Raw genomic sequence first — 24,938 nt, 5'->3', positions numbered from 1 at the left:
GATACAGAAATTTTCATTTTTAATGATTATACCAAGCTGATAGTTAACAAAACACTGCCCTATTCTACTTCCTTTTTCCTGCATCTTTAATACTGTCCTGCCTCCTTTTTGGCATTCTTCCAACACACACTGTGTTTGTGTATGCGCCCTTTGCCCTCAGAAGTCTTTTCCAGTCATTAGTCAGCTAGGCACCCACTTAAGCTTTAGCCTATCTCTTGGGCCTTTCACAGAATCTCATTAATTTTTCTTTGCATCTAACTCTGACTTCTCTCAAGCCATAAACCTCCCTGTTTCCTAATTGCTGCCACTGCAGTTACAAATGATGATGATATTCTCAAAGTCATGTATATGCTACAGAAAATAAACAGCATTTGTTATATACACAGAACCCTTTGAGAACCTGGTATACAGGTGTCCCCCACTACCCAAAAATAAAGCATTCTTATGAAATTTTTCGTGAGCTGTCGTGGAACAAAGTGGAGAAGCAATTAGCATTTCCTAAAAGTGAAAACTCTCTTTGAATTTCTTTCGGTTAACAAAAAGAGGTACTAGAGTAGGTCTTTCATAAAAGCAAAGTGGCGTAAAGCAAACTTTCAGATAGAAGAATCTGTGTACAGAAGACATTGACTCATTAACCTGTACCGTCTTGGCAAAAACTAGCACACATCACTTTATCCACTTATCAACTGAAGACAGTTGGTCATAAGCGTATATTCCAGTGTTAACTTTTCTTATTAATCTTGATTTAGAAAATTCATCTACTGGGTATTTTAAAATTAACTGCCATATGAGAGGCTCTGTACTAGGTTCTAGTGACACAGTGATGAACCTGCCCTCATAAAAGCTTCCAGGAGAAGCTTTTGGAGAGCAGACAAAAAGCCAAGGGGTATTATGAGCACATACATGGTGGCACCTAGCCCAGTAGGAGAGGGGGCAGGACTGTGATGAGGTATCTCCAAAGAGTGAAAGTTAAGTAGGACTAAAGGTCTGAATGGGGGCTGAATATGTTGAGCCTAGATCATGTCTTAGATGCCTGGTTTCATTTAAAACAAAATTCTAGAATTTATTTTCTTATGATTTTTATATTAATTATGGAATTGTGATAGATAACAGAAAATAACCCAGGTAACTGAGAACCATAGGTGTTGGAATTGGACCCCTCTGAGTTTAAATCCAAGCTCTATCCCTTATACACGGCATGACTTTGGACAAGTTACTTAATCTCTCTAAATCTTGGGTTCCTCATTTGTGAAGCAAAGTTAATCACCCCTAAATCACAGGGTTATTTTGAGAATTAATATGAGGTGACACACAGAAAGCATCCAGTGCAGTGTCTGGAACATAGTAAGTACTCAATAAATTTTAATATTCTTCTCTCCCCAAAAGCTGTCATTCTCCAGTAATTACATTTTGTACTTTAATTAGTCTCTTGACCCCCAAATTAACATGCTGTCTTCTTGCTGAGCACTCTTTTACCTCCAGATTCCCTGGCCTTGAGGACTTTGTGCGTTCCCTCGCATTTTCTCTTTCCTCTCTCCCTACCTCTGGCCCCATATGCACACATTTTCTGTGTGACTTAGTTTAGTTCTCCTTCAAGACCCTGCTTAGACACCACCTCCTCCCGGAAACCCTTCCTGACCCTCTTCACCACATCTTGATTTGCCACCCCTCTCATGAGTACTGTAACTCACCGTCCTTCCCCTTGAGAGGGCCTCTCTCTCGCTGTCTGATAATGCGTGCTCATCTGCATACCCCGCCTCCTGTGGGGGGCCTAATTGTGTGTGACTTGCTCTCCTTTTTATGTCCAGTACCTGGAAGGAAGCCTGGCCTTTGATGGGTTTACACTGAGTATTTTTTAATGAATGCATAAATAAATGTATCATTTTCCCACTAATTTCAGCTGAAGAGGTATATAGTTCATATTTGGTAGCCTTATTAGACTTCTCATTGTAATTTTTTACAAATCACTTGTCTTTTCACTGTTTGCCATTTGCAATTTTTGAAGTACTTATCTACCTCTTCTGCTGCTTCCTCCATTCTTGCCCCAGTGTGCCCTGTTGTTTGCATCCTTCAATTTAGAATTGTTCCTGTTCAGTTGGTTCCTTTTCATGTATGAAGCTATGAACTTCTCTCAGTATGAAAAGAACTTTCAGTAGAAAAGATGAAGATCTTTCAGTATGTTGAATGCTGTATACACATATGTACACACATGCCCACACATACACACACCTCTTTTTGTATGGGTTTTTTTGGAATGGAATTTGTGAAATAATCCTTTTTGGTAGTAATTTTTTTAAAGATTTTATTTATTTATTTGTCAGAGAGGAGAGACAGATTGAGCACAGGCAGGGGGAGCAGCAGGCAGAGAGAGAGGGAAAAGCAGACTCTTTGCTGATCAGGGAGCCCAGTGCAGGGCTTGATCCCAGGACCCCAGGATCATGACCTGAGCTGAAGGTCATGACCCCGGGGACCTGGGATCAAGCCCTGCACTGAAGGCAGACGCTCAACCGATTGAGCCACCCAGGCATCCCCAACCCCCCTAGCTTTAAGTGAAGTCATTGTTCATAACATTTTTAGTAATTGGTGATTTTTAGCTATCATTAAAATAGTTCTCTGTCTCCAACTCTTTGCTCCTTATTCTGTATTGGGAACCAAATATTTGAAAGAAATTGTGATATCACCTGCATTGTAATTACTGCTTTACTTTTCTGCCTCCCAGTTACTGATGAACACTTGTACTTCATTCATCTGTATTTCCCCAGCACCTAGCACATGCCTGAAACACGGGGCACTCAACTCAACTCAACAACTACTTGTTGAATTAAAATGTGGCAAAGTACCTGCAACAAGTATGTCTCCTCACTTCCAGGAAAGATGCCATACTTGGTAACACATAGAGACACCATCACCTTGCTTTCTGGCCAGGTTAGCTGACATCTCCAACAAGGCTGTGATGAGGCTTAACCTTGTTTCTAAAATATTTATTCATTTGTACTTATCTCCTATGTACTTCCAAGACATACAGGAAATAGGCCTGATAAAAATAGAATTAAATATAAGAAGATTGTGCAAGGGGAGTGTGGTTAAAAAAGGGCAACAGGAGAGAGTTTTATGGTGTTGCAACTGTTCAGTGTCTTTACTGTGATGATAGATATACAAACTTAACAAGTGATAACACTGTAGCAAGCTTAACACACACACACACACACACACACACACACACACACATACCCCAGAACAAGTAGGAGAAGTGTGAAGAAGGTTGGGGAATTGGATGGATGTCCACACACACATTATGCTACAATGTTACAGTTTTGCAAAATGTTACCGTTGGCAGAAACTATGCAAAGTGTACAAGTATCTGTGTGTATTATTTCTTAAAACTGCAAGTGAATTTACAAGTGTACTAATAAAAATTTCAATTAAAAAAAAGAAATTTGGGGCATCTGGCTGGGATCAATCAGTAGAACGAACATATAATTCTTGATCTTGGGTTGTGAGTTCAAGTCCTACACTGGATGTAGAGCTTACTTAAAAATAAATAAATAGGGGCACCTTGGTGGCTCAGTGGGTTAAAGCCTCTGCCTTCAGCTCAGGTTATGATCCCAGGGTCCTGGGATTGAGCCCCGTATGGAGCTCTCTCTCAACAGGAGCCTGCCTCTCCCCATTTCTCTGCTTGCCTCTCTGCCTACTTGTGAGCTCTGTCAAATAAATAAATAAATGTTTTTATAAATAAATAAATAAAAATTTAAAAAGCTTTAAAATGAAAGTTAAAAAAAGAAATTGGGAACCAAGCCCATAAAGAAAAACAAATGAAGTAAATGTACTAAGATAAATTTTAGTATAGCTCCTCTGATTTTATATTACATTTGACTTTGAGCTCCCTGGTTGAACAAAAAAAGTCAAGGTAAAAAAAAAATGCTTTGTATTCATTCATTCATTCATTCAGCACCAAGTTATTTGATAAATAACTGTCATTATCTACTAAAACATAATTTATTTTATAAGGTAATACCTCCCTTGATATTAATTTGGAAAATAATTAATTGGCCACATGGTGGATCCTTTGTGTGGATTATGTACAACTCAAAACACCGTGGTAGAAAAAATAGTGGTTCTCCTTGGAACATAACAGTGTTTTAAAGTAACATCCTTCAAGGTCCTGAGGTAACTTAAAAGTGATTTACTCCCTACTGTGGAATGGTTTTTTATGTTGAGGTGGACAGTCTCATTTTGCCCTCTTCTGAATTGGCGGCAGCTGCTGTATACTGAACACCTGGCCTCTTTACCTATGTGTGGTAAGCATTATCTTCTCTCTCCTGCTGATGAAACTGAACGCAGGGAAGTCAAACTGTATGAAGGAGTGAGACCAGGACAGGGCTGAGCCAGAACTCTTTCTTCTGCCATTGCTGCATCTTAAGTAGACTAGATTCACATCCCCAAGTCCAGAGAGAAAGCAAGACCAACTTCAGAGACTCCCAGCATTTGTGTGTCCGACAGATCACTTCCTAATCTCTGTGGCATCAAGTCCTATGGTGTCCATTTCAAGAAACAGAAAGGCAGGAACTAGGAGTCAGAACTGTAGTATCTGAGCTGTCTTGTTTTCATTTTGTGCGCATTAACCAATGACTAAACAGAACAAAACACTGAGCACACCATATCCTCTCCCTTCATTGAATTCTGAGCCCCAGTCCAGCTCCATAGAGGATGGAACAGTCCCTTACCTCGGGATGGGCCTTTTCAGGTTCAGAAGTTTTAGACCCTTTGTTTGCACAGCCGTTGGCTTCTCTGGTACAAACAGAGGGTGGTTGTTAGGAAATGTCAGGAGGCAGAAAAGTACTTTGGATCACAGCCGGTGTTCTGAAGCTTGGGAAACTTGGGTCTGAACCTGACTCTACCACTGAAGGGCTTTGGGGGTCAGGTCAAGGTACGTAATTGGAGCCCCAACTTCCCCTCCCCTCTGCAGTCTCCCCACCCCCGTAAAATGGGAGTATTAACAGCCCTTTTTTATAAGTTTGTTGTAGTCAAGGAGAGAATCCACGTGAAATACTTAGCCCAGTGTGTCACTTGGTATATATTAATGACTGTGTGCTATTATTGGCGTCACTCTTATTCTTTTGAGAGTGGAGTGTTTTTCTCTGCTCTTTGATTTATGTATGAATTACATATAATATTCATTCTGTGTTATCTGACAGCTGGAAAAGGAGGAATAAGAAGGGCTTTTTTCCCACAAACTGCTGATGGTTTGCCTTTAACAGAGGTTAAAAATAGGAAGTAAGACTCCTCCACACATCTGGTAAGACTGTATAAAGAAGGATGTTCAAAGAGGAACAACTTCAACACTGGATGTTTTCCCCTTTCACAGATTTCACTCTTTGACATGTATCTTTGCAGGACAAACATCTCTTTGAAAACTTAAATAACAGCCTTTTCTCCTCCCCATGCACACTTCCATACATACCAAACACAGGCTGAGCCTATTTGTACTGCTGCCGAGTCCCTAACTCAGAGCGTGCTAGGATGGAGGGGTGGGGGCTCAGTGTGACAGCACTGCGGTCAGCTCTGTGTGGTAGTTTAGGTGGCAAAGTCCTCAAAGAATATTGTGCAAACATAACTTGCCCAGTTGACTTCTATTTTAATGGGAATTACTTAAGAAGACTTGGTTGGAGTGCCTGGGTGGCTCAGTCAGTTAAGCATCTGACTCTTGGTTTCACCTCAGAGCATGATCTCAAGGTGGTAAGACTGAGCCCCACACTGGGCTCTGCACTGGGCGTGAAGCCTGCTGGGGATTCTCTCTCTCCCTCTCCCTCTCCCCAGCTCCCATATTGTCTCACTTTCTCGCTCGCTCTGTCTCTAAGATAGATAGATTAGTAAGTAAATGTCTTTTTAAAAGAAGACTTGATTAATAATCATATTGACATTTGGGACATTCCAAGGAGACTACTTCTTGATTATAATAAACACCTTCTGACATGACCCAAAATGCTTTGCAAAAATATACTAGACATTATGATAATTGGCTGTCATTTACTTTCTTTGAGCATACTGATTTAGTACATACATGCTTGTTCAGCTCATACCAGCACATATGTTTCATTTTCAAGCCCATGGATGGGCTGAGAGATGGCCGTACTCCCATGGGCCTGCTAACGTGTGGTTGAAGGAGATTGGTCAAAACACGCCTGATCTTTTCTAACTTCAAATATAACATTGGATGTCGGTCTTGCCAATATTACCTTTAAGTCAGTGTCTCTTACCTTCAAGACTCTTAAAAACCATCATCACTTAGATTAAAGAAAAATAATGTAATTGGGGCACAGCTCTGTATTTTATACCACAAAAGTAAGTCTAATGCTAAAAACACTGAAGCTGAGGAAAAAAGCAGCCCTAAGTGTATTTCTGAGAGCAGTACCCCTGTAAGGAGACACCATCTGTGTAGATCTTCAATTAGTCAACTTCAGAAGCACTCCTGCAAGGCCCCTGGACAAGATCAAAGTTATTATAAGTGTTTTTTAAAGTTCACCTCACATGAGTTTTTTACCTGGGACTGACTGTGGCCATTATTCTGAAAGAAAGAATACCTCTCTGGTCCCTGAAACTTCTAGATTTACACTACACAGATACCACCCAAAACATAAGAAAAAAAAAAAAAACAAAACAAAAAACAGAGGTGTTCCATGATTGCTAGGCTACCTAAATGTGAAGAGATGTTCATAGTTTAGGAAGCATATTGATTCAATCTTCATGTTTTATTCCTTGTTTTTATTACTTTATGTTTGTATTCCTTTTATTCCTTTATTCCAGTATGGCTGTGTGCTACCAAAATTTGCAGGGTTCTTTCCTATTACCCACAATAATTGATTCTTTTTGTCCCTTGCCCATTTATTTTTTTCCTAACACAAAGCCCTCTCTGAAATTCCAAACCTTATATAGTGAGACTCTGGTTTTGTGAATTCAGGTTGTCTCTTGCTGAGAAAACATTTCAGGGCTGCCTCAGCAGTTTCATGGGCTCTCAGATTCATATTTTTTCTAAAAATTTCCTTATAGATCTGTTAGGGGTGGTTTGAAAAATTGTAACTGTTTGCAAAATTTACTGCTGTGCTGTAAATGTTTAATGAGATCATTATTTTTAATCCAGTTCCTGGTCCTTGTTCATTAGTGCATGTTCAGCAGAGGAAACTTTTTTTTAGAGGGGAGAGGGGGACTTTGTACTAATAAGCACTATTGTGAAATCATCAGTATCTTCGTTGTATGATGTATGATTTGTTGAAAATGCTTCTTTTACACTGATACACAAGGCACATTTTTGCCACAGCAACCCATTTCATTAGTTATTCTATTTGCTGTAGCTTTCAATCAACGTGGTCAGTGATGACCTTAAAAGAAAGTGGTTGAAAATACTGAACTCGGGGTGCCTGGGTAACTCAGTCAGTTGAGCATCTGCCTTTGGCTCCGGTTGTGAACCCAGGGTGCTGGGATCGAGCCCAACATTGGGCTCCCTTCTCGGTGGGAAGTCTGCTTGTCTCCCTCTCCCTGCCACTCCCCTTGCTTATGCTCTCTCTCTCTCTCTGTGTCAGATAAATAAATAAAATCTTTTAAAAAAATATAGAAAGAAAAGAAAATGTCTAACTTATTCACAGAGGATACAATTGCAGGAAATGGAAAGAGAAGGCATTGTTGCTCATCACTGGAACAGAGTCTATATAATAATCGAGGGATCAGGAAAAAAAACATACCAGCATTAACCCTGCTACATATAGTAGTTCAGTCAGTGATCTGTCAGTAGGAATGCTTCTGGCTGCAAGTGACAGAAAAATCCAAACTAATATCAGTTAATAAGAAGTTTAGAAGTAGGAGAGGGGCATGTGGGTGGTCAGTCATTATAGTGTTTCCCTTCGGCTCCCATCATGATCCCAGGGTCCTGCTCAGCAGGGAGCCTGCTTCTCCCTCTCTCTCTGCCCCTCCCCCCACTCATGCTCTCTCTCACTCGCTCTCTCTCTCAAATAAATAAAATCTTAGGAAAAAGAAGTTTAGAAGTAGAAGATACCAGAGACACTGATGGTTCAATACAGCCACAATATTCGGGCATTAAACTCTTCACAGTTATCATGGCCTTCTCCTCATGATCACAAGATGGCTACAACAGTTCCAAGTGACATGTCCTCAAAGAAAGCTGGGGGCAGTGAGGGTGAGAAACAGATTCTCCTTGCTTCTGAATCAGGAAAACAATCTTTCCCAGAAGCCCTCCAGCAGACTTTCCTTTCTGTCTTACTGGCTAAAACCTGGCTTTATTGTCACTGCTATATGCAAGGTATTCTGGAAAAGCTAGTCTGTGTGTGTTTGTGTGTGTGTGTGTGTGAGAGAGAGAGAGAGAGAATGAGAGAGAGAGAGAGAGGGAGGAAACATTGTTACATATATGGTTAGCTACTGACCAACAGGTAGCAACAAAAGAAACAAAGTCTGGAGTCACCCACAGTTAGAAGGCAGGGATGTATGAAAGGCAAGTCTGAAGAATGAAGAATTGAATCCTTAGTAAGGAAAAAAGTCTGCAAATAGAGTCGTGCCCCTGGCTAGTGGAAGTGTGCAGACTGCAAAAACCAATTCAAGTTATGTCCAGCAATAGAAATTCTGAGAAATATGGTGGGAAGGGAGAACCAGGAAAAGGACAACAATAAACTCAGGTTGTCAAGGAGCTCCGGAGAGCAATTTTGGCTGGGGCCAGAGTTGTGCTGTCAGTAGAGGCTGAGACAGAGAACAAGGCTGGCAGAGGGTGTGCTGAGTAGTAATCCAAGCTGCCATGCAAAGTTGCCAGGTTGTGCCCTTTGTCAGAGTGCCCGGGCAACATGGCAAATGAGGCTTAATTCCCGCTCACACTCTGTTCACCAAGCCTCATGCCGAGATGCAGCATTGCAGCCATCTGGAGGAGGAATCTTTTTTTTAACTGCATATAATCTTTTTTATTAATTCCAGTATGGTTAATATACAGTGTTATATTAGTGATTCATATATATATTCATATATAGTGATTCAGCAGTTCTATACATTACTCAGTGCTCATGTTAACTGTACTCTTAATCCCCATCATCTATTTTACCCATTCCCCCACTTACCTCCCCGCTGGTCACTACCAGTTTGTTCTCTATAGTTAAGAGTCTATTTTTTGGTTTGTCTCTTTTTTTCTTTGTTCATTTGTTTCTTAAATTCTACAAATGCATGAAATCATATGGTATTTGTCCATCTCTGATTGACTTTTATTTCACTTAGTTTTATATACTCTCTAGATCCATCCATGTCATTGCAAATGGCAAGCTTTCATTCTTTTTCATGGCTGTGTCATATTCCACTGTGTATATATACACCACATCTTCTCTGTTCATTCATCTATCAGGGGACACTTGGGCTGCTCCCATATCTTGGCTATTATAAATCATGTGGCAGTAAACATAGGAGTGCATGTATCTTTTTTTAATTACTGTTCATATTCTTTAGGTAAATGCCCAGTCTGGAATTACTAGATCATATGGAAATTCTATTTTTAACTTTTTGAGGAACCTCCATACTATTTTCCACAGTGACTGCAACAGTGTGCATCCCCCCCACCCCAGCACTGCATGTCTTCTTCTCCACACCCTTGCCAACACTTGTTTCTTGCGTGATTTTGTTTTATTTATTTATTTTTAAGTAAACTCTACACTCCCTGTGGGGCTCAGACTCACAACCCTGAGATCAAGGTGCCCTGGTTTCTTGTGTTTCTGATATTAACCATTCTGACAGGTGTGAAGTGATGTCTTAGTTTTTTCACTTTCTTCATAGTATCCTTTGATGTACAAAAGTGGTTTGATTTCTTTTGGAAGTCAAAAAAAGGATCAAAATTGAAATCAACTTACCTGTTTTCTTTTGTTCGGTGTGCTTTGATGTCATATCTAAGAAACCTCTGGCTTGTCCAAGATCATGATGATTTATGCCTGTTTCCTTCTAAGAGAGATTTAGTTTTATCTCTCACGTTAAGTCTTTGATCTATTATGAGTTTTGTATAGCGAGTTGTCCCAGCACCATTGTTGAAAATATTGCTCTTATGCCCATTGAATCGTCTTGGCACCCCTTGTTGCTAATCAGTTTACTGTATATATTAGGGCTTATTTTGGGACTTTCAGTTTTATTCCATTGACCTATGTGTTTAGTCTTATGTCAGTACCACACTGTCTTGGTTAATGTAGCTTCGTAGTAGGTTTTGAAATCAGTAAGTGTGAGACCTACAACTTTGTTTCGATTTCAAGATTGTCTTTGTTATGGGTCCCTTGCATTTCCATATGAAATTTAGGATTAGTCTGTTGATTTCTGAAAGAAAAAAAAAACTTAGCTTGGATTTTGACAGGATTGTGTTGAACCTATAGATTAATTTGGGGAATATTGCCATCTTAGCAATATTAAGCTTTTTGATCTATGAACAAAAATGTCTTCCATTTAATTACGTCCTCTTTAATTTCATTCAACAATTTTTATAGTTTCAAAATATAAGCTTTACACTTTCTCTGTTATATTTATTCCTAAGTATTTTATTCTTTTTTAAAAAAAGATTTTATTGGGGCGCTTGGGTGGCTCAGTGGGTTAAAGCTCTGTCTTCAGCTCAAGTCATGATCCCAGGGTGCTGGGATCAAGCCCCACCTTGGGATCTCTGCTCAGCAGGGAGCCTGCTTCCCCTCCTCTCTCTCTGCCTGCCTCTCTGCCTACTTGTGATCTCTGTCAAATAAATAAATAAAATCTTTTTAAAAAATAAAAAAGATTTTATTTATTTATTTATTTGAGAAAGAGAAAGAGTGAGAGCAAGAGCAGGGCAGAGGGAAAAGTAGAAGCAGGCTCCCCACTGAGCAGGGAGCCTGACGTGGGACTCAATCCCAGGACTCTAGGATCATGACCTGAGCTGAAGGCAGATACTTAACTGACTGAATCACCCAGGAACCCTTATTTTATTCTTTTCTATGCTATTATAGATGTAATTTTTTTATTAGCTTCATTTTTGGATTGTTCACTGCTAGTGTGTAGAGATACAGTTGGTTTTTGTACACTGATCTTACATCCTGCAAACTGCTAGACTTGTTTATTGCCTGTAAATATTTTTTTTATTCCTCATAATTTTCTATCTACAAGCTCATTTTGTCTGATAGTTTTACTTCTTCATTTCCAATCTGGATCAGTTTTATTTCTTTTTCTTGTTACATTGCCCTGGCTAGAATCTCCAGTGCGATACTGAATAGAAATTGCCAGAGCAAACATCCTTGTCTCGCTCCAGATCTTATAGGGAAAGATTTCAATCTTTTGCCATTTAGTTTCCTGTTAGCTGTGAGGTTTTTTTGTTTTTTTGTTTTTTGAGATTCCTTTTTATCAGGTTAAGAAAGTTTCCTTCTATTCCTAGTTTGTTGAACATTTTTTATTGTGAAAGGGTAATCGATTTCTCAAGTGGCCTTTTCTGCATTGAGATGATTACATGGGTCTTGTACTTTATTCTGTTAAGTTGGTATATTACATTGGCTGCTTTATCACTGGCATAAATCCCATTTAGTCATGGTATATCCTTTTTATATGTTGCTGGATTCAGCTTGGCAGTATTTTGTTGAGAAATTTTGCATCTATATTCTTAAGGAATATTGATATGTAATTCTCCTTTTTCATAATGCCATTGTCTGCTTTTTATCAGAGTAATAGTGACCTCATAGAGTGTGATGGAAAGTTTTCCCACTTCCACTTCTTTTTGGAAGAGTCATGAAGGATTGGTGTTATGTATTCTTTAAATGTTTGGTAGAATTCACCAGTGAAACCAGGAAGACCTGGGCTTTTCTATTTATTTGTTTGTTTGTTTGTTTATTTGGCAGAGAGAGAGATCACAAGTAGGCAGAGAGGCAGGCAGAGAGAGAGGAAGGGAAGCAGGCCCCCTGCTGAGCAGAGAGCCCGATGTGGGACTCGATCCCAGGACCCTGAGATCATGACCCGAGCCGAAGGCAGCAGCTTAACCCACTGAGCCACCCAGGCGCCCTGAGACCTGGGCTTTTCTTAGTGGGAAGTTTTAAAATTACTAATTCAATGTCTGTTCATCTCAATCTATTCTTATTTTCTCCCCTTGAGTTGGTTTTGGTAGTTTATGTCTTTCTAAAGTTTTGTTCACTTTCATCTAGGTTATCGAATTTGTTTGTCTGTAGTTGTTCATAGTATTTCTCTATAATCCTTCTAATTCTGAAAGGTTGGTAGCAATGTTCCATCACTGATTTTAGTAATTTGAGTCTTTATCTGTTTCTTTTCAGTCATTCTAGTTAAAGGTTTGTCAACTTTGTTGATATTTTTAAAAAACCAACTTTGGGTTTTATTAGTTTTCTGTATTGTTTTTCCTATTTCATTAATTTCTGTTCTAATATCTATCACTCCATCCATCTGCTTGCTTTGGGTTTAGGTTGTGCTCCTTTTCTAGTCTCTTAAGGCAGAAGTTTAGGTTGTTGATTTCTTTTTTTCTATCATAGGTGTTTACAGCTATACATTTCCCTCTAAGTATTACTTTGGCTGTACCTCTGGATATTTGTTTCATTTTCGTTCATTTTGAAATTTTTTTTTAACTTTTTAAAAACTCCATTTGCACTCTGTATTAGGAGGTATCACATAGGCAATGCTGCAATAACAAAATCCTCTACATCTCAGGGACTCAGCAGAAGTGAGACATGAGTCCCCCTCGGACAGGACACCAGTCTCCGTAAGTGATTCTCATAGGCTCTCCCAGTTCACTCTTCTGTCCCAGGAAGCAGCCGTGTGGTCTTGTACAAATTTTTAGTAATATATATTTATGCCTATAAAGTTGTAAAATGGCTTTATAAACCTGCTCAGTAGGTAGCATACTTAGTGATATTCCAGAATTTTTTACTGTACCTTTGAATACTATATGATCTTCCTTATTGGAATTAATAACCACAATACCCTTATCACATGTGGTAATTCTGGAGTCACGTCATATCCAATCTCTTTTTTTTTTAATTTTTTAGTTTTTATAAACATATATTTTTATCCCCAGGCGTACAGGTCTGTGAATCGCCAGGTTTACACACTTCACAGCACTCACCATAGCACATACCCTCTCCAATTTGTGACAACGTGGATGGAACTAGAGGGTATCATGCTTAGCGAAATAAGTCAATTGGAGAAAGACAACTATCATATGATCTCCCTGATATGAGGAAGTGGAGATGCACCATGGGGGGTTAAGGGGGTAGGAGAAGAATAAATGAAACAAGATGGGATTGGGAGGGGGACAAACCATAAGTGACTCTTAATCTCACAAAACAAACTGAGGGTTGCTGGGGGGAGTTGATAGAAGGGGGGTGGGGTTATGGACATTTTGAAATATTTTTAAATTTCCCTTGTGATTTCCTCTTTGACCTATTGCTTATTTAGAAGTATATTGATTAAGTTTCACTTATTTGTGAATTTATAAATTTCCTTGTTATCAATTTCTAATTTTATTCCAAGTGGTTAGAGAATACATTTTGTACAATTTCCATCCTATTAAAATGTATTGTTTAATGTCTATCATATAATCGAAGTAATATGATCAACCCCTCACCATATCTGTTAACAGAAGAAGAGGAGAACCCTTTTTTGTGGGAAAATAGCATCAACTGCCTATCTGTATGGTTCTTGAATACACAGCATCTATCATACTGTAAACATTACTAGACATGTGAGAGAGGCAAGAACATGTGACTGATAAACAACAACAAAGACAATAGGGATGGATCTAGAGGGTATAATGCTATGTGAAATAAGTCTGTCAGAGGAAAGACAAATACCATGTGATTTCATTCATATGTGGAATATAAAAAACAAAACAAACAAACAAACAAACAAAAAAAGAAAGAAAAGAAAAGACAAACCAAAAAAACAGACTCTTGCCTGAGAGAACAAACTGATGGTGACCAGAGTGGAGGTGGGCAGGCAGATGGATGATGTAGGTAAAGAGGATTAAGAATACAATTAACCATGATGAGCACTGAGTAACATATAGAATTGTTGAATCACTAATTGTATAGCTGAAACTAGTATAACACTGCATGATACCTATGCTAGAATTTAGAAATACAGAGACAATAGAAGCTGACTGATAGATAAGCTGGATATTGAAGTTAAATAAAGTCTTTTAAATAACTATTATAAATATGTGAAAGAAAATGGATTAAAAAATGGAAAATTTCATCAGAGAAAGGGTATTTATGAAAATAAAATCAAGTGCATGTTCTAGAACTAAAATTTCTGAAATTAAAACTTACTTAGCTCTTTGGACACAGAAGAAGATAAAATTAGTGAATTCAAAAATAGCTCAATAGGAAATATCCAAAGTAGTGAAAAAACTGAAATAAAAATATGAAAAGAACAAAGTATAAAAAACTTGTCAGAAGGCCAGACCTATGAATAATTGGATTTATGGGAAAGGAGAGAGAAAATGGGGCAGATGGAATATTTGAAGAAATATGGCTGAGAATTCTTTTTTTTTTTCAAAATTGGTAAAAGGTATCAATCAATATACAGATTTGAGAAGCTCAGTAGACACCAAAGGAATTATAACCTTATTATAATCATACTGCATAAAACCAAAGCAAAAGATAAAAATCCTATAACAAACCTAGCTTAAAAACCCTGATATAAAACTCAAGAAGGATATTACAAGAAAAGAAAGGAAGAGGACAGATCTCATGAATATAGATAGAAAATGTCTACACAAATCATTAGCAAATTGACTCACATTTAAGTAGCAATATATAAAAAGAATGTCACATCAGTCCAGAGTAAGTGGAGTTTACAGTCATAAGATTCTTTTATTGCATAGGAAATTGTGAAAGTACTATATACAATAGACTCCATCCAGTAAGTTAAGGTTGAACATTATCATTGTAAGGGAATCACCAACGTATTTAAAAAGGTGTAACTAGAAAATTATTGTGGGAAATAAACGGATTAATAAAGAAAGAAGGCAAGAAAGGCAGAACAAATCAGCAAGGAGATATGACAAATAAGAAATAGGGGCGCCTGGGTGGCTCAGTGAGTTAAGCCTCTGCCTCCGACTCAGGTCTTGATCTCAGTGTCCTGGGATCGAGTCCCACATCGGGCTCTCTGCTCGGCAGGGAGCCTGCTTCCTCCTCTCTCTCTGCCTGCCTCTCTGCTTACTTGTGATCTCTGTCTGTCAAATAAATAAATAAAATCTTAAAAAAAAGAGAAAGAAATAGTAAAATGATGGACTTAAATCCAATTATATTAATGATTACATTAAATGTAAGTTGACTTAATACTCACCCTCAAAAAACAAAGATTATTAGCTGGAATTAAAAACAAGACCCAAGAATATACTGTTTTTAAGAACATCAAAAGATACAGATAGTTTGAAAGTAAAGGATAGGAAAAGACATATTATGCAAACACCAACCAAAAGAAAGCTGTTGTGTATATATCCATATCAGCCAAACAAAACTGAGTCAAGGAGTGTTACTAGAGATAAGGAGGAGCATTTCATAAAGATAGAAGGGTTAACTCAATAGTAAGACATGGTGGGGCGCCTGGGTGGCTCAGTGGTTAAGCTGAGGTCATGATCCAGGGTCCTGGGATCGAGCCCCGCATCGGGCTCTCTGTTCAGCAGGGAGCCTGCCTCCTCCTCCTCTCTCTCTCTCTCTCTCTCTCTCTCTCTCCGCCTGCCTCTCTGCCTACTTGTGATCTGTCTGTCAAATAAATAAAAATCTTAAAAAAAAACAGTAAGACATGGTAATTCTAAATTTATAAGAGCTCAATATCTATAAAGCTATATAAATGGACAGAATTGGAAGGAAAATAGGTCAATCAACATGAAAGTCAGATGTTGTGATATACTTACTTCGATATCTGGCAGACATACAGCCAAAAAATTAGTAGGGAGATAGATTATTTGAAGAATGCTGTTAACCAGTGTGACTAAATTGACATTTATAGAACACCCTTAAAACTTTAGAATATGCCTCCATGTCCAATTAACACATGTATCAAAATCAATCATATTTGGGAATGCCTGGGTGGCTCTATCAGGTAAGCCTCCAGCTCTTGACTTAAGCTCAGGTCAGGATCTCTCAGGGTCATAATAGCAAGCCTCATGTTGGGCTCCACACTCAGTGCTGAGTCTGCTTCTCTTCCCTCTCTCTATCTCTGGCCCTCCCCCTGCTCGCTCGCTCTCAAATAAACAAATAAATCTTTTAAAAAGAAATAGATCATATCCAGATTCTAAAGCAAGTCTTGACAAGTTTCAATGGATTAAAATTGTATAGAGTTTGTTGTCTAACTACAGGTGAATTAAACTGAAAATAAACAATAGGATAGTTAGAACAAGCCTCAGAAGTTTATAATCCTTATAATCAATGGACCAAAGGAAAAAAACCACAATGACTGTTAGAAAATATTTTGAACTGAACAATAACATGAACATAATGTATCAAAACTTGTAGGTTGCCACTAAAACAGTGCTGAGAGGGATTATTATACTTTTAAATGAATATGAATATATTAGAAAAGAAGAAAGGCTGAAAATAATTTGAGCTTCTGTTTTGTGGAGCTAATGAAAGAAAAATGAAAGTAAAAGAAGGAAATAATAGAATGAAATAGCATATACAAAGATATACAAAGGAGAGGGGCACCTGGGTGGCTCAGTGGGTTAAAGCCTCTGCCTTCGGCTCAGGTCATGATCCCAGAGTCCTGGGATCGAGCCCCACATCAGGCTCTCTGCTCAGCGGGGAGCCTGCTTTCCCCTCTCTCTCTGCCTACCTCTGCCTACTTGTGATCTCTGTCTGTCAAATAAATAATAAATAGAATCTTTAAAAAAAAAAAAAAGATATACAAAGGAGAAAAAAAAAACAAAAGAAAAATTTTATTATTTGAAATTAATTCACAATATTGATCAGTCTCCAATAAGATGATTAAGAAATGAAAGAAAAAATAAAACTGACCAGTATCACAACAGAAAAAGTAGACATGGCTATAGCTCTTTCAGATTATTAAAAATGTAAAATTATGATGTTATGAAAATTTACAGCAATAAATTTGACAACATATTTTAAATGAAACTTGCTAAAATTGATATAAACAGATTAAAAATCAAAATGTCATATTATAACCATATGAGATATATCCAAGGAGTGCAAGGTTGGTTTAACATTCAAAACTCAATCCATGTAATTTATGTATTAACTGAATTAAGGATGAAATCCCTGTGATCATTTCAATAGCCTAAGTAGAAGCACTTGATAGAATTCAGTACCTATTTATGACAGAAACTCTCAAAAAAATAGGGATAGAATGAACTTGACCTAATCTGATAAAAGCTAAAATATTCATGGCCAACGTCATATTTAATGGTAAAATTTTGAGCACACTTTTTCCCTGAATCCAGGAGTAAGACAAAAATGATATACCCTTTACCACTTCTATTCAGCATTATATGTGGAAGTACTAGCCAGTGCAGTTAAGTCAAAGTAAAGAAGTAAAATCATAAAGATCAGAAAGGAAGAAATAATACCACATTTATTCAGAAAAGATATGATAATGTACATATGAAATTCAAAAGAATCCATAATTAGAGTTAGTAAGTGAGTTTATTAGCAAGATCACTATCTAAAAATCTATTAACCTGGTATAGGTTTTTCTGTATCTACTTTTAATTTTACTGTGGTAGTATGTTTTAGGATTTTCTTTTATAAACATCCTTTACCTAGATTTTTTTCATCCAATCCGAGTTTCCATCTTCTTGGTTAGCATTATTTGGATATATTTAGATGTTTTCTGCTACTTTGTTTTATTCTTTCTATTTACTGGTTCTCTACTTTGCTTCTCCTATTTTTCCTTTCCTGACCTCAATTTATTAATTACTTTGTTTATACATTTTATTCATTTAGAAGTTATATGTTCTAGTTATTTCTGGTGATGACCCTTAAATGTTTAACTTACAAATTTGAATTTTCATAGCCTAAAATTAAGATCTAAAAAAAAATTTATATTAAATTAAGATCTCTACTGTTCTCCTGAATAGTACTAAGACGTTAGGATGCTTTTACTTTTATCACTCTGTCCTACCTTACATTCTATTTTCGTCTACTACTTTAATTTCACCTTTCTTTTACAACCCCCCCCCCCAAATTAACCATTGCCAATTTTTACAGTTGGTGTTCTTTCATGCATTTCCCTTCTTCCTTCTAAGTTTAGTTTTCTTCTTCCGGAAGCACCAACCTTGGTTGCTTTTTCTGCAGGGTTCATAGTTAAGAAATTCTCTCATTTCTTACATTTGAAAATACCTCTATTAGTCTTGCTGGGTACAGGAAATCTAGATGATAGTTATTTTCCTTCACTACTTTGAAAACGTTATTCCATTGCCTTCTGGCTTCAGTTAATAAAAAGACTGCTGCTGGCCCAACAGTTTCTCAGGGCAATGTGTTGTTCACTTTTGCCTACTTTTTTTTTTTTTTTTAAAGATTTTATTATTTATTTATTTGACAGAGAGAAACCACAAGTACACTGAGAGGCAGGCAGAGAGAGAGAGAAGGAAGCAGGCTCCCTGCTGAGCAGAGAGCCCGATGCAGGACTCGATCCCAGGACCCTGAGATCATGACCTGAGCTGAAGGCAGCGGCTTAACCCACTGAGCCACCCAGGCGCCCCCACTTTTGCCTACTTTTAAGATTTCCTCTTGTCTTTGATGCCCTGCAGTTTCACTTTGATGTGGGTCAGGGTATTGATTTCCTCTTGTCTTGCTCAGGGCCAAAATATATGTCTTTTAACAATTCTGGAAAATCCCAAGCCAAATCTGGATAAATTATTCAACTTCTCAAGATGTTATTCCTCCCCTTGAAACTCTACAGCATTTCCTTCATTTACTGACAGTATTATTACTTGGCCCTGTCTCACTGTCCCCTGCAGCTGTCTGTGTTTTCAGTTTCCATATCTATATGCCAGGAAAGCCCCATCACTCAGACTGGTGATCCTATTTTTTGGTTTATAACTCAGCTTTATTATCATCTATTTCCTGAAGCCTCTCCTAAAACCTTTTCTTCCCCTTAATCACTGTGTATCTACTCTTTCCTGCTCATACACCTATCTGTTGATTGCATTTATGTATTTATGTGTAAATCTCCCCCACTAAACTCCAGCTTCCAGTGGCAGTTCCTTTTGTATTTACAGAATCAGGCAGTTTGGGCACCATAAATGTTTGCAGATTGAATGGATGAATGAATCAAGAAAATGAAGGTAAACACTATCTACCTCATAAGGGTCTATAACAACTAGGTATATACCATATGAGAAAGCACCCAGCAAATAACAAGTGCTAAGCTCTTGTTCGATTTAAAGGCAATTTATGCATTATTTTGGTGCTGTGGGTTATGTGCCAAATTGGTTGTTACTTTAAATTTCCTTATTCCATATGGCATAAAGCAGAGTTCTGAGTGTTCTTTGATCATAATGAAGTACTTTTTTTGGTTTGTGCCTTTTCTTCCAATTGCTATATTTCTCAGAGCATTAAACACACACACACACACACACACACACACACACACACACACATACACACACCCCAAACATGGGGTTCTATGAGCTGCCTATAGTTTACCAGCTATTACATTCTGTCCTGAAACTCAGTGCATCTGTAAATGCTCTTCTCTCATATAGCTAAATAGCCTTCTCCTCTTTAGTTTGGCGTCTGCTTTAATTTTACCTTACAAGATAGGCCTTTGCCTGACCCTCCTCATAAAATAGAAAACTTCAGCCCCACTCCCACTCTCTATCCCCTTTACCTGCTTTATTTCTGGAACCCTATACACCTGTCCACAAGTTAAATATACATTTACCTCTTTTATTATTATCTGCCTATCCTACTAACATAAAACTTCTAAAAGTAGCAATTTTGCGGGGCTCCTGGGGGGCTCAGTGGGTTAAGCCTCTGCCTTCAGCTTGGGTCATGATCTCAGGGTCCTGGGATTGAGGCCCACATCGGGCTCTCTGCTCAGTAGAGAGAATGCTTCCTGCTCTCTCTTTGCTTGCCTCTCTGCCAACTTGTGATCTCTCTCTGTCTCTGTCAAATAAATAAATAAAAACTTTTTTTAAAAAAGTAGAAATTTTGCTTTATGCCTAGAACAGTGTCTAAAATACAGTAGGTGTTCAGTAATTATTTATTGACTAAATGTGTCAATATAGGTGTACTGATTCTCATCAGTAAAGTCCTGGGGCAACAAAACCCAGATGCCATACAGCCACTCTGGGCATGGAGGTCTTCAACATTTCTCTTGATCTGGAATGAGATTTCAGAATTTGACAATCTTGTTTTTCCTTGAACTGAATGCCTACAGCATGATTTCATCCTGAAAACTAAAGACCTCACTTCCCCTCCTGGCAGGCACCTAAACCAAGTTCTGAGCTGGCTGTGTACAAAGCCCGTCTGTTCTCTCCTGGTTTAAAGACAGTGGCAGTTCCTGCCTGCTTTTAGCAAGCTTTATTTTGCTTTCTGTTTTCTTTCACCACTCAGGGACAATTTACATATCTTTTCTACCCATTTTATCATTTTGATCTTGGCAAGAGCTTTTAATTAATACTGTGTGGGTACTTGTGCATAGAAAGTACCTGCTTACAATGTCTGCAAAAAAGAAACTCTTATTATTTCACAGACACAAGCATCTAAAGCTGTAATTCATTTGTATAATTCATTTCTCATTGTGAGAGAAAGGTCCAAAGGGGATAACTACTCGCTGAAGGCCACATAACTAATTTCTGCCACGGAAGTGGGTCTCAACACCCACATCCCCCAATTCTCAATCAAGTTCTTCACACTTTTATGCCTTATTTTTCTTTAATACATTCATTTATGTTTTCTCCTACCACCTACGCCTTAACCTAAAGCCCCTCAATACGTATCTCACTGCTGTGTGTCTCTGTGGCATCAGATGCCTTACCTCAACCTTCAACTATCAGACTGCTGTCTTGAATTTCTGGGCATCATCAAGCTTCTGTCTTCAGATTCAGCATGACTGAAAAGAATGTGGTCTTTCAGCACAGCTGACATTCTAAGGTCAACTTGGTGGCCCAGGAAAATACATGGCCCAAGAAGGCTGACACAGCTTACCTCCACTTGAGGGAGAATTAGCCTCTTCCTGCCCTCCCCAGCCAGGGATGTGCTGCCTTCAGCTCACTGCACAGTACCGCCCATCAGATTAGCCGTGAACAGGGCTCTGCTAATATGGTGGACACTTAGTACTCGCCAGTAAAGGTAACTGGGGGGGAAGAAAGGGGCACCAGCTGGATTTAGGACTGATGACTGGGACTATCATTGACTGGCAGTGCCTCCTAGTGGCCAAGGTTCCAAAGGTTTTCAACTGAAAAGGAGCCAGGATAGGCAGCCCACATGGCAACCTGCTTCCTTCTGAGTCTTGTTCCCACCTGTTTTTATTTTGTCCAGCCCTACTTCATACAGCGAGAATTCACTGCTGGTCAGACCATCACAAACATGTCTTTTCAGTATTTTCTGACTGAATTCCCAAACATGACCGTGATGATGAAAAAAATTTGGGGTAGGGTTGGAAATATAAATCTAAAAACATCACTACATTCACTGGAGCAGGTCAGTTTGAAAAGTGCTTTGTAATAACTTTTTTCCTTCCTGTCAGCCCCATGGGAGCTCTGACACCTCTTCTTCTTGTAGGAGATTTCAGCTGCCCAGAAGTGCCAAATCATCCTCCTGGTCTCATTCTTATTAAGCTTCCTTAGTAATTTCAGTTATGTTACAGACCAATAGAGAGAAGCTTGGTTTCTCTGGAAGTTTGCATTTTAATTATACATATATACATAATATCCCAAAGATCACATTTTAAAGTGTATACTCTTCATAAAATGAAAGATAAATCATAGCTACAAGCATAACCTTGAGACTACTCTCTTTAAGTCCTTGCTGATGCAGGATGTGCAAATGTTGGTTTGGGTCTGGCAAGGAACCTCTTTGGGAACTGTGGAAGAATCGTGAAGACTCCATTTATCCTCGAGGGAGAGAGAAATACTTTATAAAAGATTATGTCGTGCCACAACGAGTAAAATGGGGACTCTTCCTTCTCTATGCCCCTGTAGTTCTGAAGGTATCCTCTGGCCCCATGTTATATTTTGTCTCCCTAAGGGTCCTGCCACTAGGACTGCCTTCCCCAGACAATGTCCAAATTCTAGTCCTTTCTCTCTGTCTCTACATGTTGCTCATCAAAATGTACCTATCCCCCCCGTCCATTATCTCAAGTTCTTGGTGTATAATCTGATGAAGTATATCATGGTGAGATTTAAATAGTAGGTCACCGCCCACTGTTCTCCTCCTCCCATTGACATCTGCATTGTAACTGGGGACTTGAGTCTCTTGACTCACTGGGTTTGGAAACCTACTTTCTATCTCCCAAATGATACACACAGCCCACCTCCATCTGCCCCCAAACACTTAATCCCAAAGATGATGCTGTTGAGGCATCATCTTTGAGCAAATACCCTTTGCTTTCCTGAGTTGGATGTCTCCACAACTGACCTCCTGGAGTGTCCATGCAGTGATCAATAACTCCACATGCCAGAGTCCAGGGCTTTGCACTGGAGCCTACAGGCACCGTATTCTGATAGGTATTTATTCATTCCAACCACAAACTGAGCTGGAGAAGAGGGGCAGCAGGAAAAACACTCAAGACCTCCTGAGCAGCAGGATTCTTTACAGTGATTGTGGCTTGCCAACAAAGGTTTTGGATAGCCATAGAACATTCCAGAAAGAGGAAGAGATCTGGCAATTGCTTGGAAGATGCCAGGCACTTAAAATAAATCAGGGCCAGAATGTAAAGAAATGGAGAAGAGAGGTGAGTGAGCAATGGGGACAACGGGGAGGGTTGGGTGGAGGGGGCATTCTCCTGAAAGCCATACATTCGTACTGCCATCTCCTGCGTCTTACCCAACAGGTTTCTTAGGTGTCTCAGAAATTTCTAGAATATGCGCCCTGTGTCAAGAACTCCCTGGAACGGTCCAAGTGCCGCACTCTGATCACCACCCTTGGCACTTTTGCCCTCCTCTTCTCCCATCTCCCCACACCTTGACCGCTTTTGTGCCTTCTGGGTTAGAACTGGCTCCGCCACATCCGGGGCCGCCCCCCAGGACCGCCGGCGGAGCCCGCGCTCTCGCGTCGAGCGGCGGCCCCAGCCCCGCGCGCGCAGGCAGCCCCGGGGCCGCGCCGCGCTGATTCGCTGCAGCGGAGACTGCGGCGCCCGCGACGCGCCCGCCCCTCGCCGCGCGCCGGCTGGTGCAGCCTCAGTCAGTCTGCAGCCGCGCGGCCACCGCGAGCCCTGCCGCTGCAGCCGCGGCGCCGACCCTGAGTGCCAGTTCCGCGCCCCCGAGGACAGCAACGGCGAGCCCCCCAAGCCCGCAAGATGCAGGCCACTGCCGACTCCACCAAGATGGACTGTGTATGGAGCAACTGGAAAAGTCAGGGTATTCTATTTATTTCAGTAGTGCATGCCTGCGGTGCACGGGAACCCCGGGACCCGGACTCGGCCATTGTGCAGCATTTCACCTGTGGGACCTATGCATGCTTCATACCCGAGAGCTTTCTGTTGGGGGGAGTAAACTTGTCATGTCAAAAATCAACTAGGATGGTGTTTGGATTCTTTTCCTCCTTTTTTTTTTTTTAAAACCCCCCACCCCCACCCCTTTGTTTTCTTGTTGTAATGCTAGAAATTTAAATAATGCATCAGTTGCCTCCTCCGGGAGTTCTTTTGGCATCCGTTGATTGTTCAGTACTTGTTTAATCTCTTCTCAGCCCCGGAGTTAAAATGCTTTCTTATTGTTCCATGCATCCCAGGCCATTTAATTTCTGAAAGGTTGAAATCTCCTGATACAACCATTAAGTGAGAGGGCTCTAGTGCATCCTTTTGAGAGGGACACACCCATTTCAGGGTTGTTATTTGTGGTCACACAAAGGAGACTGGAAATGCAGACTAGCTCTGGAAATCCTGAAAATATGATGGCGTAGCCACATATTAGGATGGTTCACTTTGAAATATTTCAGGGTTTTTGTCTGTCATTTGGGTGACCTGTAACTACTATTTATTAAGAATGGGTATCTGCGATACAAATAGAGGGGAAATACAAAGCAGTGCAAAGTGCCCTCTGATAGAACAGATTTATTTTGAAACAGTCCATATTAGCACTGGGTGTGGCCACCCTCCAGCCTCGCTGGGATTGCTTTTCAGCCATTTTTATTCAGCCTCATACTTCACACATCCATCTCTCCTTTGTTACATTAAGATTCCCTCCTTCACCTTGCTCAGTTTGAGATTATGAGGAGAAAGAGAGAATTTGGAAGAATGAATTATGCGTGCTGAACTCGGGCATTCATAAGATGAAGTGTCTTTTAATCTTTAACAAATAAGGTTCTGAAGAAGGCGCATTTGGCTTAACCTGAAGGGTTGCAGTGTTCCTCAGGGGACCAAAAATACTCTGGAGCAGAAGCTGATTTTTTTTTTTTTTTAATCTGGCATCTTCCCCTTGTCATTTTATACGACAGAAAGAATAGAATGGCTTTTCATCTTTAGCGCCCCTGTAAGGTTTTTCTTAAGTAAATTTTTTAAGCAAAGATAAAGTAAACGTGAACGTCAGAATTAAGAGCACATTAGCTATCTCTTATTCGTTGGTTTGGGTGGTGGTGACATAAAATGGAACAGTCGAGTTCAAATTATGTGGGTCTATTAGAAATACAACTGTCAAAAGTAAATAAATGGTCCTAATATATTTAAAAGCTAGGAAATAAATGGATGGCAATTCAGGGGCATAATTTTAGAGAATGATGGCAGTGATATGAAGTCGCATATTTTATACAGAAGGCAGTTGTGAAAATGGTTGGTGACGT

At 39.4% G+C, this 24,938-nt stretch overlaps 1 protein-coding gene across 2 annotated transcripts in view; it reads left to right on the top strand.

Annotated features, from left to right (window-relative positions):
• The window catches only part of RTN1 (reticulon 1), a 220,270-nt gene that overhangs the window by 170,897 nt on the left and 24,435 nt on the right, over positions 1-24,938 (top strand). Inside the window, exon 1 of one of the 2 annotated variants that reach the window (XM_059182233.1) lies at positions 23,310-23,521. The exons of the other annotated variant lie outside the window; for it this stretch is intronic. Within the exon in view, the coding sequence (XP_059038216.1) occupies positions 23,461-23,521 (61 nt within the window). The 5' untranslated portion in view covers positions 23,310-23,460. Of the gene's footprint in view, positions 1-23,309; positions 23,522-24,938 lie in introns of those variants that run through there. 2 annotated transcript variants of the gene reach the window in all.

Source organism: Mustela lutreola, chromosome 7 (assembly GCF_030435805.1).
Source record: "Mustela lutreola isolate mMusLut2 chromosome 7, mMusLut2.pri, whole genome shotgun sequence".
In the NCBI taxonomy this organism is placed as follows: Eukaryota; Metazoa; Chordata; class Mammalia; order Carnivora; family Mustelidae; genus Mustela; species Mustela lutreola.
The sequence above is the reverse complement of the archived record's forward strand: the minus strand, read 5'-3'. Positions and strand labels throughout refer to the sequence as shown.